The sequence below is a fragment of the Alnus glutinosa genome, chromosome 6 (assembly GCF_958979055.1).
Source record: "Alnus glutinosa chromosome 6, dhAlnGlut1.1, whole genome shotgun sequence".
Lineage (NCBI taxonomy): Eukaryota > Viridiplantae > Streptophyta > Magnoliopsida > Fagales > Betulaceae > Alnus > Alnus glutinosa.
Genome location: NC_084891.1, coordinates 14,565,504 through 14,582,900, shown reverse-complemented (window position 1 = coordinate 14,582,900; position 17,397 = coordinate 14,565,504). Strand labels below are relative to the sequence as shown.

The 17,397-nt window shown below is 44.1% G+C and overlaps 1 protein-coding gene and 1 long non-coding RNA gene across 2 annotated transcripts in view; one reads left to right on the top strand and one right to left on the bottom strand.

The window, feature by feature from the left end:
* Nucleotides 1-17,397, top strand: part of LOC133870369 (uncharacterized) — a 59,987-nt gene that overhangs the window by 24,547 nt on the left and 18,043 nt on the right. The window lies entirely within an intron of this gene.
* Nucleotides 9,633-12,392, bottom strand: LOC133870519 (cytochrome c oxidase subunit 2). The gene has a single exon (XM_062307680.1). The coding sequence runs from the start codon at nucleotides 12,390-12,392 to the stop codon at nucleotides 11,286-11,288; it is 1,107 nt and encodes a 368-aa protein (XP_062163664.1). The 3' UTR covers nucleotides 9,633-11,285.

Genomic DNA, 17,397 nt, shown 5'->3' with positions numbered 1-17,397 from the left:
GGTGTATGAATAACAACCTTAGTCATAAGAGCTAAGTTTACCTCCTTTCTCTGAAATAGTGGGTTCTCATGTATCTCTTTGAACTTTCCACGAGTAAGAGGACCTTTCTATTCTCTTTCTAGTGTTCCTCCAGACTGAGAAAGACTTTCCACCTATCTTGGTCTCTTAGGTGGTAGCAATGTTGAATTATCTCCCCCGAATCTGATGAACTGGCAGGAAGAGGCTCGAGAGACCTTGTGGTTCTGGAGCAGATGTAGACGGGAATGATGAGCTCTTCAAATGCCCTCTTTTCCACAGGTGTCTTCAAGAAGGGCACTGACTCATCGAAGTATACATCTCGACGGATGATCACTTTCTTCGGGTCATATCACTTTGACCCTTTAGTCATAGTTGGGTATCCAATGAATATAAGCTTTTCCCTTTTCCCCCAACCACTTACAACATAGGGGGCTCTAACTTATGCCTAAGTTGCCTAGGTATATATGTCTGTAAGCAGTACAACCAAAGACTTGAGTCGTACAGCCTTATCCTATGAGTCTGCCTATGCTACGCGCCTGCCTTTCCGTTGGGCTCTCGCCTTTCCGCTGGTTCCCTTCGTCGGCGTCATTGAACCTCGTTAGCATTTCGGGAGGCTCAAAACGAATGGTCAAGGGAATTGATCCGTTTAGTTCTGTTCTTCTCCTAGTTTTATAGCACACCCATGTAGAGGGATCTTTCCGACGCTAAGCGCGCTGCATCTCCTGTCCAAGTGAAAAGAATATCTTGTCCAAGTCCTTCCAGCTTGCATCCTTCTTCTGCCATTGGGAATGGAGCATCTCTCAACTTGTAAGTGGTAGAAATTAAGGACTCTGTTGCAGGTTTTGGTTGATTAAAGAATCCTCTCAGAAGCCCGTGTATATTAGTCAAAGATGTGACTTTCACAGGTCCGATTGCTCTCGTCAAATGAAAAGTTAGCTCATAGGGCTTTTCTGGTACTCTGCGGAAGATGCGTGAATTGGCCTGCTTTTTCCCTTTAAGTATGCGCGAGTTGCAGGGCTTCAAGCTGCTTTGACATATCGGGTGCAAGATATCTTCTATCCCCTTACCGAATTCCCTGTCATTTTCTGTAATATTAAGTGTTGTAAGATGTTGTAATAAATGTTATAGTTGAAAGAAATTCCACCTCCTCCTTTTCTCATCCCTTAGCTCTTTGATGAGCTCTTCGAGAGTCATGATATAGGCGTAGGCTCATGACTCTGGAAAGTGAATATCGCTCGCAATGGCCGCCCTGATAGTGGAAGCCTTCAACGGAAGATTTCGTATGCTAGCTCCAATGAGTAGTAGAGGAAAGCTCGGCCTCAGTGCATCCCACTTGTGTCGTGTTTTAAGCCTGCTATGCATCCTTGCTCCATCTACCATTCCTGACAATCCATCCGAGATCATCCCTTGGGGTTAGTTCATTCTCTTGGTTAGTTGATCTCTTGCTTAGTTCATTCCATTTACAGCCCCTCTTTTGCTTGATGAAAGACATCCTGGCAAAGGCCGTGTATATTAGTCAAAAAAGGGGGCTTTCATGGGTCTGATGGCTCTTTGACTGGTGTGCCTGAAAATTGGATTGATAAATGGGCTTTTGAAACTCGATTTGTCGCAACAAGAGGTATTGTCTCCGCCTTTTCAAGTAGGGATTCTCTCTCAAGTGTTATGATCCTCCATTGCTGTTCGGTAGTGGCCTAAGGCTCAATGATTGATCTTTTGCGCTAAGGCTAGCATCTTATCCCATCTTATTGCTTCGAGCTCTCTTCGGGAAAGTGAAAAAGTGTACCCTCTTGCTCCTTGATTTCACATAAACAACTGAGTCCCGTCTGCTCCTTTTTGTCTTCTCTTTCTGTGTCTATTGATCTCCTGCCCACTCACATTCTCTTTATCGAATCCTTCTTGGCGGATAGGACTACTCCTGGTTGCTCTTGGCCTTGGCTGCTTAGAGACATCCCTTTAGTTCGTCTTAGAGAATGGAATTAGGAATTCGATTTTCGTCTTATTGTAGGTCGGTCATCTGTTCAATCTGGAATTCCATCTCTTGTTTGGTTTCTGGTATCGGTTTCAGTTCCTTTGTTCAAATCAATATCTATGTCAGGCTTCCCTTCCCGGTTGTCCTGTCCTGTTCAATCCGTTGTTCTTCTGTCTGAGGCAAAGGCGAATCCCTTATACTGTATACGGTCGAGCTGGCTTGGCTGGTACATCAAGCATATCGGCATATTGCTTGTTTGGTGTGGTACACATACCTGTCAATGTCAATCAAGTAATAGAATTCAACAAGACCAAAAGGATCACCTAGGGGTTGGCCGACACTATAGATAATAATGTTCTCTCGTCTAACAAGCGGGGGAACTAGACTAAGTTCACACATTCCAAAACCTGTATCAACGACAGCGGAAGCCACCTGATGACCAAACAACTCAGATAGGATTGAATAGATGACCATCCTAGGCCACCCATCCGTGGCAGACTTCAAGTCAAAACTATATACATTCTTGAAGCCTGTTACCCATCTGAGGGGTTTCGTCTGATCATAGGTCCCATCATTGACGAGCCGACGCAATATACTCATCGACCAGTCATGATAAGGGCGCAACAATCGCTGCTTCACGTAGTTGCCTATGATGAACAGCCGTCTCTTGCCCGCTCCCGCGGCTACCGAGGCCACCCGGCTGAGGATAGCACCAGGACACAGAGGTTCTAGATCTTGGAGCAATTGCCCATTTAGATCTTCGAACGCCCAGTCCATCTCATCAGCCTGCTCACGACTCAAGTGGTCAAACGGAAAAATTACCCTTTGGTCCCACAGGATCAATGAGGGTGTCATTATTGACGACAGTCCATACTCGGCACGATAGTGCCTGTAGAAGGCCGTCAATTCCATCCATAATGACATAAAACAGAAATAATGTTTCTTACCTGTTTTAGGGTCAATAGACGGATTCGGTAATGACTTCCAGGTGGGAGCCCATGACATGCCCTGATAAACAGGCATATTACGGACAAACAGAATTAGATACGAGTGTTCCAAAATGTCTTTCTACCTCGGAACACACCTCTAGTACTCCTGGCAGATGATCATTGAACTTGGTAATCGGAGTGAAGGTGTCACTAGTAACTCTCTTCATAACAGTGACACATCTTCCCAACGAGAACCAAGACAAATACATCTTGACCAGCCTATCTGATTGATCATCCTTCATCTTTATGACTCTCCTATTATCGTACTAAATGAGTGATACCGCCATTACAGTGGTTCTACCTTTACTGAATTGAGCTACGCATAACGAAGGTGAACCACGAAGGAGAGGATCTCACCTCACCACCTCCCGACGGTGTTGGATCAACGTTTCCACCCCACCTTGAGCGTGGGGAGAATCGTGATGCTTCTTGGTTCAGGTAGGTCACAAGCATGGGCGGCATAGCGTATTCTTCGAGATAAGGTGGCCCTTCTCTTGATTGAGGCAATGCCCGATCTGCCGCCAATACGTTCTTCGAGACGTCCGTCTATTCCTGTTCCTACGCTTATTCTTCAGCTGTAGAGAACCCGTGACCAGGTTGACTGACTCGAAGCTGTTCTACCACTCACACTTGATACCAAACGCCTAGAGCCTGCACCGGTTGATGTGCCGGCAGGACAGGACTTGGACAGATTGATTTAGCCGTGTATGCAGCAGGTATGTACCAAAAAGCACTTGATATTCGAGCGGTGTAACTGCCTTTCCCGCAACAGCGAGTCACCTGTAACGGGAAACCAATAGAATAGAACCAAAGGGCACAAGGACAGACAGAAATGGCAAGTCTACGCTTTCAATAGACCAAAATGGGCGACCGACCCTCCCTTATATTCTAAGAAATGGCAAGTCTACAAGTCTATCTATAATAGTGATAGTTTCTAGTCCATTCTATTTTCTATTGAGCCTCAAAGCGTGACGGGTCATTGCTCCACCCGCTCGGGGCCTATATAAAGGGAGAGTAAAGGTATACCTCAAGCAGCCGTCCTCTACAGCCCCGGAATAGGATGAAGAGTTATATGGCATAGGTCCTCAGCGGGACGATCGATAGTTACTCCACAGTTGAAGGAGAGGGTTCCCCTTACCCCTGACGACTTATAGTATAGGTTTCCCGTAGTGGATTGGATGTTACTGAACACAAGGATCAGCACTACATCCTCTTCCTGCGTGCGCATCACCAACGGCCGATCTGATACCGCCATTGTATCTACCCCGCTATGATCAATGGTTCATCCCTTCGTTGGTTAGAGGGGAGAGATAGAATCTGTCCTAGTAGTCCGTGTGAACGTCCTAGTTCCAACGAAATACACCCTGTATTCCAGTCTCGTGTTTAAAGAAGTGACATTTCAGCACGGCCATTCATGGCTCAAGCAAACTCAAGATGCTTAGAAGAGAGTCGTAGGACCGCCTATTTGAGACCGACAGACTTGGGATCCCCCCCTTTATTGAAGGATTCCCACTTTTCGTCAAGTATTCCATTCCCTTGATTACCACGTAGCTCTTTATACAGACAAACTTCGCTCTCCCTTCGGGAATATTAAGATAGAGGGGGTCGAATCCATCTAATCTATTATATACGTGATACGACCGAGGATCCTCTATTCTATGGGGCTTGTAGTTGGTTTGGTAGTAAAGGTGAGTAGCTCCTAGTTCAGGTTGGGAGTGCACCCTATCTCTCTATGGTGGCTGTGAGTATGGGTCTATTGCTGTTATTGGTGCTGCTGATGCTGCTAGTAGTGGTGCTACTGATGCTGGGTCTACTTCTGCTAGTGCTGCTACTGTCTCTACCCCCAATTGTGTATAAAATAACTTAGGATACCTCATTTTGGGTGCATGGTGGCCAAAATCCATTTAGACTGACTATTTATGGGTTATGAGTGTGTCAAACATAATTAACCGTTCTTCATCTCTAGGTGGAAAGTGTACTGCGGATTCCTTGGATAAGTCAACCAATGCCAGTAACCAAAGCGGAAAAAGAAAGGTCCCATTTTCATAAGATCTTCTTTCTTATTATGCATTCTTCTATCCCACATCTTTTTCCCGACAACAAAAGAAAGAAGGGAAGAAAGCAATTAAAATAATCTCACTATTCAACAAGCAAAGACGAGCGCGTTAGCGAAAGCCTAAAGCGTTAGCAACGCGCATCCGTTTTCTTGCTCGGTGGAGCTTCCGTCATCCATCCGAAGGTCGCGCTTTATGAGCAGACATAGATATATGTTGACCTCAAGTTAAACGTTGACTCCAAAAGGGGGTCATAATTTTTGCAAGACAGAATGCCTATGATTCAAAAGAAAGAGAAATGACAACGAGGGCTTTCCAACGAAACTAAGCACTTGAAGACGAAGAAGACGAAATCCACATATGATCAAGAAAAGAGTCCAAGGGAACACAGCGCATGTGTTAAGCATATAGCTAGCGTTCCTCCCAGCTCTCCGAAAACAACGTTTTCTGTATTTCCGGAATATGAGTGTGACTCAAACTCAAGTTCTCCTTTTAATAAAAAAGGTAAGCTTTGAAGCCGCAGCTTCCCGGGGAAATAACAAACAAGCCAAAAGAGCAGAGGAACGTAGTGAACCATACAGGTTCTGATTATTTCAGGGCCTCCAACAAGAAAGTCCGGAGAAGAGAGAGAGAGAGAGAAGGCACGAAAGCTTCATTGATAGTGAAATTCCTAAAGAAATAAGTAATAACGAAAGGGACATCTCCCAGAGCGAAGCGGGAACTGCCTTTTTAGCTCATCCATTGGGAAAATCCATCAAACAAGGGAACAACAAAGCACTCAATCCGAAAAACAATCGAGAGTCTTCGTGGTCCAAGATTCCGAAGTGAGAGAAGGAGGGAAGGCGCGCTAGAAGTGGATTCAAACCACTGACACAGGGATTCGGTATACACAAAGAAAACAAAGAAAGGGGCTCCAGAAACCACACGATTATATACCACGTCAAAGTATAGTGTATATCTATAGGGGAAGATGTGCAATCCCCAAAGGTAATCCACCCCGCCCTTCCCCAACCTATTCTAGTTGAACGTCTTATTTCCCGGTTAGCGAATCTCTCCTTAAATCGGCCAAGTGCCCCAGCGAACCCACGCAGTCTCAGCAGTCGAACCTATGGCCCTCTGTAGCCAAAACAGAACAACGGTAAGAGTGGGCTTAATAAGAATCCTTTCACACCACTTTAAAATGCTTCCATATTTTCCTATCTTTTCGACCTCTCTAATCCTGTGATATGAGTTCCAATGCAAGAGTTCCAAAGAAACAAGACAGAATCTAAGTAAAAGGTAGAACCATAAATAGATCTCCCATCCCCGCATGCAAGACCCAGCTCGAAAATATGTAAAAACAAAAAAGAAAAGAAAGAATTCGCTGGTCGAAGGTGAAATATCATGATCGGGTCGACCAGGCCAGATCATGAGTGAACTAAGCATCCATAGTTTGGACAGGACAGGTGGGAACCAGGAGGTAAAGCGTCATTATAGATTGAGATCTTCTTCGAACTCGAAATGTGATTAGATATCAAGAGTGCCACGACGTATAGCTTAGGCGGTCTGCCCGCCACTGTTCCAACGCCTATAAATAGAAGCTACGGAACCAAGACAACCTAGCACAAAAAAAAAAGAAATGGTTTCGCGCCAATCTCCCCCTATGAGAGGAAAGTCGCAATGAGCTCAAAAAATGGGTGATCAAAAGGCAAGACAAATTCCACTATGGCCAAAAGCTAACACCTCGAGAAAAGTCAGGAGGATTTGGGCGGCTTCAACCAATGCCGCACTGTAAAAGTGGCGAAAAAGGCTCTGTTGGTCAAAGGAAAGATGGAAACAGGGGAATCGCCCTGTAATAGTTGAATTGCATATTCAAACGAGGAAAATTGAAAGGTAGAGCCGAGGCGCCGTCTCCACTACGCCATCAGTCTCCAATAAATAGTGAAAAGCGGTCCTTAAGGAAAGACACATTGGGTCGGTAACTCCCTCGATAAACAGTCAGCCCTCGAAACTTCTAGCGATTGCCTCAAAGAAAGAAGGCCCAGCGACTGCCCGAATCTCAAGAGGTTCCAACAATGTACCAAATCAAAAGAAAAATGGGCTCGCAGAGCGATAGATTATAAGATAATCATTGGGCATTGACACTAGAATAGATTTTAATGACTTTATAGAGTCCTAAGGGTAGTCTCAAAGATAAGGGATTCCTCTCTCGGATCAAGATTTGGGTTCTTTCAATAATCAAACAATGTTAGCGAAAAGAGCCTAGGTCAGGTTCATACTCCTCTACATGGGTTAAGGTAAGTAATAAGAATTCTCTGACGGTGCTTCATGAATGAGCAAAATGAAGGTCTTTGTAACTGTGAAGCTATAAGGTATAAAACGCTACCACCTTTCTTCAAGCATTGGCATACCTTACCAGCCCTTGACGCTTTTCTTCTGGATCAGATGCATTTCAGAAATATAGAATAATAAGAAAAAAGAATGGAACGCAGTTTTATTCGTTGCTTTGAATGGGTAAATCAATCATTTTTTACGCAACTAGAGCCGGCGTGGGCTAGGCATATAAGAGCTAAGTCTCTTCCGCAGAGGCAGTTTGTCCATGTACCAGTAGAAGATTCCGCAGCTCCTTGCACCAAAATGTTATATCACAAAAAATGGCTTTGTCACCCGGCGGGGGACAAAGAGGGTATTTATCTAAAGGAGAAGGCTTCCAAGTGAATTCTCCCTATATAGATCTATTATCCTTAGAAGTAGGTAGAGCGAAGGACGAAAACTAGTTCTCGCCCTCGTATTAGAAGATTCTCTCACCCTGTGGTCGACATTCCATTCCCCTTAGTCGTAGGTGCTAGTTTGGCGACCTAAGGGGAATTCTCTCCTTCACTAGAAGCAAGGCAGACGTCATCCAAAAGCGAGAGAAACCCCATCCCTCCTATCCTCCTGAGGAGGAGTTTTTTTTCAAACCCCGGTTCGAACAGGAGGAGTACGTATCTCGTCAGTCTGCATGATCCAACTTGTAATATATATAAGAATATAAAATCAATTTTTCACTTAACTCTTGTACATAATGTTTCTTAAAGGATTGTAGCTAGGAAGATTGCTGAAGAGAGAGAAGACCTTGGTAGCCGCGTATCTTTCCTTTCGATTGAAGACGGTTTAACTTTGGGAGGTGGTGGCGTGGTAAGCCACTCATAGGAATAGTCAAGTAAAGGCTCTCAAATCTAACACACAAAGATGCGCCTCAGAGAGTGTCCTTTCCTTCCAAGGGAAATGTGAAAAGCACGGTCAGAGATCGAAGGATTTTTATGGGGTGGAGTGCTTGGTCGTAATTCGCGTGTCAGCAGCCCTGCTAGGAATTTGCTTGGCATCGTCATCGTCACTTCTTCACATCGGTCACTTTTAGTTAAGGAAGAAGCAGGTCAACGGAGGTCTAGAGAAGGAGGTTCAGCCGGGCCAAACCTGGAGAGCGAGCAAGAAGAGTACACGAGGATGGAAGAAGTTCCAGCGCTTGCCGGGATGGTAGGGAAGAATGAAAAAGCCAGCACGTAGCTGTCAGTAAGAAGAAGGATGTAGCTCCTACTCGTTTTGGTAGATGGCGACGGAATTGTTGTAGATATAAGATCACCGAAAGACTAATCAAGGATGAAAGACCAGATAGATGAAGCGCTCGCAGCTACAGCGATAGATAGAACAATCACGCGATATTGATCAATGGATCGGGCTTTCGCCCATTGTCCAAGATTGGGCACCAAAAGCCAGCTCCCCACTGCTTGGACACTCCTCAGCCCGAGGACAATCTCTCAAATACACATTAAGATGATGACCCGTTTTCTTTTCTTTGCTGATTCCTCTCAATGAAATTTGCCATGTTGCACTAAGGTTACTTGCGGATGTATGCATGCGGTCCGGGAACACTTTGGGGATCCGACTATGACTATGAAATTTAACTTCCTTCATCATGGTCTTTTATCAGTTCCTCTTCAGTAACTCCAGTTAGATCATCTTTTACCTCTATGTCGAGGTAAGAATTGAAATAAAAATATGCCCGACTCATCAGGCGATTTTCCTGTATTTCCTTGGCAATTCCTGCTAGACTATCACTCTCTTTTTTGTCGGGAGCACTAAAATTCTCCCTGACTCGATCAATAGATCGGTTTATTCGGTGTGGCTCGTCGGGGAGTGGCCTTTTTTCTTCATCTCTTAATTCATGGACGAGGTCGGAAATGGTATCTTCATAAAAGGTTATTTTATCCCCCTCTTTATCGAGGTCAAACAAATCGGAATCGGGGGTACTTGGATCCACCTCTATAGGCTGCTGCCCTTCCCCATCCAATTCCTGAAATATTTCCTCTTGGTTAACGGAAGGGGGGAAAGATAAATTCGGAGAGAAATCCACTGGATTAGAATCCATAAACAGATAGAGGGATAAGGGGAGATCTAAAAATGGTTCGAAATTCTGAGTTCCCGAAAAAAGCTTGAAAAGAAGGAGTCTCCACATATAGCCAACAAGAAATGGAAAAAGCACTCCATAAATTCGTTCAAGGAGCTTTTTCATATGATCTTTTTAGGTTATTTCCTTCCTTATCAGAGAGGGGCCCAGGCGGGGCTTATTGAAAACGGGGAAAAATAGGGCTATAAGTAGGCCGTTTGCTATAGCTATAAGGGCTGCTCGCCTTTAAACGGCTTGGCTTCGCTATCGCTCCTATGTAATGGTCGGCCTAATAAGTAGTATTCCTACCATACATGAATGCCTATTATCTAGTGCTAGAAGCTTCGCCAGAAGCAAGCAAGACGAGGTCGCTCTGCTTCGTAGACAAGGCTCATTCCGTACTTGACTTACGAGCTCGTGTAGTACTCGCCCCTATCTCTAAAAGGGCTTATGCACTCCACTCGCTGTCTACTAAACGAGCGTTAGAGCGAGCGAGCGAAGCCTTCCATTTAGTGGCTTCCCCCCTTATCCCTCACCCTACTCTTTCATTTCCGCTTAAGCTTCCCCGGTTTGGGGGATTAATTGATTGGATACCCGAGAACCATAATCTTTCCTAGGAACAGCTTCTACAAAGATAGATAGGGGTCAGGTTTGTTTGGCATCTATGCCCCCTGCCCTCCAAACAGTATGGGAGCCTTTCAGCTCGTACTGCTCACACTCCTAGATCTTCACGGCACCTCCTCCACCATAGTGTGAGCTGGGAGCAGCTCCGAAAAGCGAGGCCTACTTAAAAATTAGCTTTCAACAACGTCAACAACACCACGAAAAAAGTAAACTATGGTTGCCCACTGATCTGATCATAGGTGAAATCCAATCCCTTCGCTTCGCGCCAGGCTTGGAAACCGTAAGTCAGGCTCCCTTCGCCTCTCGGAAGCGAGAAAGCGAGCAGCAAGCTGAAAAAGCCCTTTTCCCTTTTCATAATAATAAGCTAAGGGGGCTGAGAATCGCAAGAATTGAGAAGTCCTCCAATGAATTGAATGGGGTGGGAAAGACAGGTTCGGAAATGGCCGGATTAGCAGGAGGAAGGGCGGCCCCACCCTGAAACAAAGGTGTACGTACATAAATAAAGAGGCTGGTTATGCCCTTAACTTGATAGGGCCCCTTCCCATCTATCTTGACCGGGAAGAGGGGTGAGGCCCTTGCGGAAGCCCTGCCCGCCCTTCTCTATTTTGAGGGATCCCTCATATTTAGGATTCCAGGCTTCCCGGACTCGTAACAGACGACTAGGAACAAGAATAGGGTCAATAGTCTCTGCCGTTGCAGGTCCTTCTCCTGTAGCGGAGACGGCCCTCTTTTTTTTTTGGTTTTGTTTGTTCACCGCGGCACGAAATCATGAAGAAGCTGGAATAACTCAGAAAGAGAGTGGCGCCTAGCCATTGAGAGCGTCTGTTGTCTTTGTAGAGGAACAGTACGATCTTGGACTGGCCCCCTTCGCATGACCTAGAAAGAAAAAGAAGTCCGTGCTACTATAAGGCCTCTAAACTCCTCCCTCAGGACACTGTTGCGTTGCCCATGGGGACGGGGTAGCCCCGACTTCCATAGGTCCTTGGTTCGACCTCCTAATGAGAATTGAGGTCCTTGCGCGGGCGTCTCATCCCTAAGACTTGCTTGCTCCGTATGGAGTGCCCTGTGGTTCCTCGAGTGCCAGCCGCAGAGAGGAATGCCATCAACTAGGGCGCTATTGGCCACTAACCACTCGCTCGCCGGCCGCTCGGGCTCCGCGTTTCAAGTTCGTTATCCTAACCGTCTCCTCTGCTCCACCGGGAGCCTGGCCCCTTCTTCTATCTTATCTACTGCCTTGCTCCTCGGCTCCCTATAGCTCCAGCCGCTCGCTGTAATAGCTTGCTTCTCGGGTGGCTCGCACCACAGGTGGTGCGGCTGAGCCAGAGTGGGCTCAGCAGTCGGCCTATGTTTCCGAGCGCACGCGTAAAGGCATGATTAGTTCCACAAATCTCACTGCACTGACCATAGTAAACTCCTTCTCGTTGTACCGAAATGGAGATCTGATTTAAACGACCAGGTACAGCATCACATTTGACACCTGAGGAAGGTACAGCCCAACTATGAGGTACATCAGCAGATGTTACAATAATACGTAGATGAGTTTTGGCTGGTACAACCACTCTATTGTCCACTTCTAATAAACGTGATTGACCAAATTCTAGATCATCTTCTGGAATCGTATAACTGTCAAAAGTGAGTGACTGTTCATCGGAATTGTTATAGTCTGAATACTCATAAGTCCGATACCATTGATGTCCAATAGCTTTGATAGTAATGGCTGGATCTACTACTACCTCGTCCATTGAGTGTAAGAGAGCAAATGATGGTATAGCAATGAACATCGGGATGATACTAGGAAAGATGGTCCGAAGAATCTCGATAGTAGTTCCATGAACAATCCTTTGCGGGATTGGATTTTTTTGATAGTGGAAATGCCATAAAGCGCGAACCAAGATCCATGATACGAAAACCAAAATCAGAATGAGGAAGAAAAAGATATCGTGATGTAAGTCCATTATTCCTTGCATCATAGGTGTTGCTGCGTCTTGAGATCCTAATTGCCATGGTTCCGCTGCATCACAACGAGCAATAGGAAGAGGAATCATTTCAAATGATGCACGAGGGCTGTCGATAACAGCGCTATGGAACGACTCCACCAACCCGGGTGAACCGGGAATGTTAGAGACCACTTCCTGCAAGTTACTGTCCTGGTGCGCTGTCTCATGGGATGTATGAAAGGACAAAGTGGCACCAGGATTACAACAATTCACAGAAATGTGATTGTGTGTCACATTCCCAGTGTGAGCACCACCAGCTTCTTGACTAAGCAAACATTTATTGAATAGCTTATAAACGAATTGAAAAAAAGGTACGATATCCCCATGTACAACCATCATAGCCCCATTAAAGTATCGTTCTGCTTCCTCCTCTATGAAGAAAGGCTTGTCGAAAATAGCCAGCCGGTTGGGCCAAGAAAGGCATGGGAGTTTTTGGGCATTACAGCTCCGAAGAGCATTCTTTTCGATCTTGTACTAAGTTACACTGAACACTAAAAAAATCTGAAAACTACAAGCAACTACGAAAAGTACAACAACCTCCGCGAACGGACGCTTTGTCAGTTAATTAGAGCGTTATAACTATATAAAGAAATAGAACAAGCGTGCGATACGCAGCATCAAGGTCATCGATGGCTTGGCTTTGGTGGCTTCGGGCTAGATAGCCGTAGTAGTATAGCTGTCTTCCCTGCCTTCGCTCTTGCTGCCTCTACTGCTGCTGGATAAAGAACTAGCTCATATGCTTTCCTTGCTCTTGCTCCTGCCTTTCCTGCTACTGGTGATGGATCTACTAGTCATAGGTCTGGCTCTGATGCTGCTTATGCTGGCTATGGCTCTGAAAGTGGATCATCAGAATAATCATTTGCTGGATCGAGATCAACCGCTTAGTCAACAGCTTAATCGACTGGTGTACCTGTCCTTGTAGGATCTGCACCTGCCCTTGTAGGATCTGCATCTGGCTTTGCCTTCGCTCTTGCTATTTATGGTTCGGGTGCTGGATATGCTGCTAGCGTAGGGTCTGGCTCTTCACGATCTGGAATAAGCTCCGTTCCTATATCCCTTGGTGTGTAGCTTAGCTAGCGAAGGTCCAAGTGGAAATGACAGAAAATCCACTGACGCTTACTCTGATGCCTTTGCTCAGTCAACTCCTTCAATAACTACAGGTGCATCACCAGAATCAACTGACCCATAAACAACTAAATCACTTGCTTAATCTACTGCTTAACCGACTGATGCTGCTGGATATACTACTGCTGATGCTGGTGTTTCCTTATTAATATAGGCAAGCTATCGATCTCGAACAGGATCTCGCTTTCGAAAACCCAAATATGGATCTCGATCTGGAAAGGAAAAAGCTGGTGGAATCACCTAACCAAAAGAAAAGATTAATGGAGAATCATCCCTCAACTAAGTATTCTTATTAAAAGTAATTATTTATTTACCGGCTTTCTACTTGCTTACTGGCTTGCTACTGGTTCTATAGTCACTAGCTTTTGACTGGTTCTAGAGGAGAAGGCCCGTAGAGCTACTGTCCTAGGAAAGACTGAGAATCACTGCTAAAGGTAGGCCGGGGGGCATCACTAGGAGGTGGAGCGTAGGGAGGCTTGAATCGCTGCTTAGGTAGGTTGGTCGAGCACCTTCAATCTGATATGAACTCCACCAACAAATGTGATGAAACCCGATAGCAATGATGGTTTGAAACCCCAAGATCGTGTAGACAAGAATTGTTGAGGCTTGACCCGTCACCTAACTAGATGAGAAACCAAGACTACGAAGGATTGAAACGCCACACCAAGAATCTGAATCTCTTCAAGAATCAAGGTGATAAGTTTGGTTGTTTGAACGCCACAAGATTAACTTGATAAGCTCAAAAAGTTCTTTCAAGAACAAAGAGGAACACAAGACCTCACAATAATAATTTTCTGAAAACAAAATTCTATATCCCTTACAAAATTCGTTATGCCCATATATATACTTGGAACAACCCTCCAAGAATAGGAAAAGTCTTAATTATAGCTTTAAAAGCACACAAGTGCCAACATAAACAAGTCCCAATATTTTTAGGTCTCTTTGGACTTCTAGAGGCAACCAAAATAACTAAATGACTAAATTCATAACCAGCCAAGACCAAGTTCATTCCCCTATTTAATATCCTTGAAACTCAACGAGTTCACACCCTTTAATGGTCAAACCAAGCTGGTCACGTTTTTGCATGCTAATTATCCTCTTCAACTGCTTTGATGACATGGACTAAGCCTTGATTATTATTTGAGCCCATCTTGGTCTTTTTAGAATCAGCCCAATTCTCTTGGATTAGCCCATTTAGTGCTTCCTTGAAACGTTTGGCTCTAAGTCTTGTAATTGGGCCACTAGGAAGTGACAAAGGGTCTTGCACAACTTCAGCCCCATTCCCATGTGTATGATCAGCATGTCCAGCTCCTTGGTTTCCATCATTCTCCCCCTCTTGAGAAGGATTTGTCCTCAAATCATCACCTACATCAAATGGAGACAAATCAGCAACATTAAAGCTTGCACTAACACCATACTCACTCGGTAAGTCAAGCTTGTAGGCATTATCATTGATGCGCTCCACTACTTGGAATGGTCCGTCACCCCGAGGTAGGAGTTTTGAACGCCGTTTCTCTGGAAAACGTTCCTTCCTTAAGTGTAACCAAACCCAATCTCCTGGTTCAAATACTACCTTCTTGCGTCCCTTGTTGGCTTGATGGACATATTGTTGAGTCCTCCTTTCAATGTTCAGCCGTGCCTTTTCATGAATCATCTTTACAAATTCTGCCTTCTTTTTGCCATCTAAGTTCACACGTTCACTCAAAGGTAAAGGAGTTAAATCCAAAGGTGACAATGGGTTAAAGCCATAAACAATTTCAAATGGTGAAAACTTAGTTGCAGAATGTATACTTCTATTGTAAGCAAATTCAACATGTGGCAAACAATCTTCCCATGTTTTCAAATTCTTTTTAATGATAGCACGCAACAAAGAAGACAAAGTTCTATTTACTACTTCAGTTTGACCATCCGTTTGTGGATGACAAGCAGTAGAAAACAACAATTTGGTTCCCAACTTTCCCCACAAAGTCTTCCAAAAGTAACTCAAAAACTTTGCATCCCTATCAGAAACAATGGTCCTAGGCATGCCATGTAACTTAACAATTTCTTTGAAGAACAAATCAGCTATATGTGATGCATCATCAGTTTTATGACAAGCAATGAAGTGTGCCATCTTGGAAAATCTATCTACCACCACAAAAATTGAATCTCTCCCCCTCTTAGTCCTAGGTAAACCTAAAACAAAATCCATAGAAATATCAGTCCAAGGTTCACTAGGTATTGGCAAAGGGGTGTACAAACCATGGGGTTTCAACTTAGACTTAGCATGTTTACACGTGATACACTTCTCACAGATTCTTTCCACATCACGTTTCATATGAGGCCAAAAAAAATGATCATGCAAAATTCCTAAAGTCTTAGCTACACCAAAATGACCCATCAAACCACCACCATGAGCTTCTCTCACAAGCAATTCACGCAAAGAACACATAGGCACACACAGTTTATTTTCCCGAAACAAAAATCCATCTTGCCTATAAAACTTATCAAACGCCACTTTTTCACATGCATTGAACACATCAGCAAAATCAGAATCTTGTGCATACAAATCCTTAATATATTCAAAGCCAAGCAATTTTGTATCTAAAATGGAAAGTAAAGCATACCTTCGGGACAATGCATCAGCCACCACATTTTCCTTACCTTGCTTGTATCTGATCACATAAGGAAATGTTTCAATGAATTCCACCCACTTGGCATGGCGTTTGTTCAACCTTTGCTGTCCTTTCAAATGCTTCAAAGATTCATGATCTGTGTGAATCACAAATTCCTTTGGCCATAGATAGTGCTGCCAATTTTCCAAAGCCCTTACCAAGGCATACATTTCCTTATCATAAGTGGGGTAATTTAGGGCTGCCCCACTCAACTTTTCACTGAAATAAGCAACTGGATGACCACCTTGCATCAAAACAGCTCCAATACCTATTCCTGAAGCATCACACTCAATTTCAAAAGTTTTAGCAAAGTTAGGTAAAACAAGCAAAGGTGCATTAGTTAACTTTTCTTTGATCAGATTAAATGCATTTTCTTGTTCTTTTCCCCACTTAAACGGCACATTTTTCTTGATGACTTCAGTAAGAGGGGCGGCTAAGCTACTAAAATCACGCACAAACCGTCTATAGAAGCTAGCTAAGCCGTGGAAACTCCTCACTTGGCTGATTGTTGTAGGCGTTGGCTACTCTTGGATTGCCTTCACCTTTTCCTCGTCCACCCCAATTCCTCTCTTACTAACAACAAAACCAAGAAACACAAGCTTATCCGTGCAAAAGGTGCACTTCTTGAGATTAGCAAACAACTTTTCTTTCCTCAAGATTTCCAAAACAGATTTTAAATGCATCACATGTTCTTCCAAGTTTTTGCTATAAATTAGGATATCATCAAAATACACAACTACAAATCTGCCAATAAATGCACGCAAAACATGGTTCATCAAACGCATAAATGTGCTTGGCGCATTAGTTAAGCCGAAAGGCATCACTAACCATTCATACAAACCATATTTAGTTTTAAAAGTAGTTTTCCATTCATCACCTTCCTTCATCCTAATTTGATGATATCCACTCTTAAGATCAATTTTTGTAAAGACACAAGAACCATGCAATTCATCCAGCATATCATCTAACCTAGGAATAGGATGACGATACTTTACCGTTATGTTGTTGATGGCCCGGCAGTCAACACACATTCTCCATATTCCATCCTTCTTAGGAACTAATAGCACCGGGACCGCACAAGGACTCATGCTTTCACGCACATACCCCTTCTCCAATAATTCACCTACTTGCCTCTGAAGTTCCTTGGTCTCCTCAGGATTGCTCCTATAAGCAGGTCGGTTAGGAATTGATGCACCGGGTATGAAATCAATTTGATGTTCAATCCCTCGGATTGGAGGTAAGCCACTAGGTACCTCTTCGGGAAAGACATCTTCAAACTTCTGCAAAAGAGAAACAATATTGCTCGGCAAAGTACCGACGAGATCATTAGTACATAAAAGAGCCTCCTTGTACATGAGTACAATAAGGGGCTGGTGTGAAAATAATGCTCTCTTGATCTCACTTTTTTTTGCAATGTAACTGAATTTTTCCTCTCTTGCTCTCACTATGGCCGAAATCCTCTCTCTTTCTTTTTCACTCTGATCAATGTTTTTCTCTCTTTCTTTTTTTTTCAACTCTTTTTTTCCACTTTCGGCCTTCCTTTCTTTTTTTTTTTTCTTTTC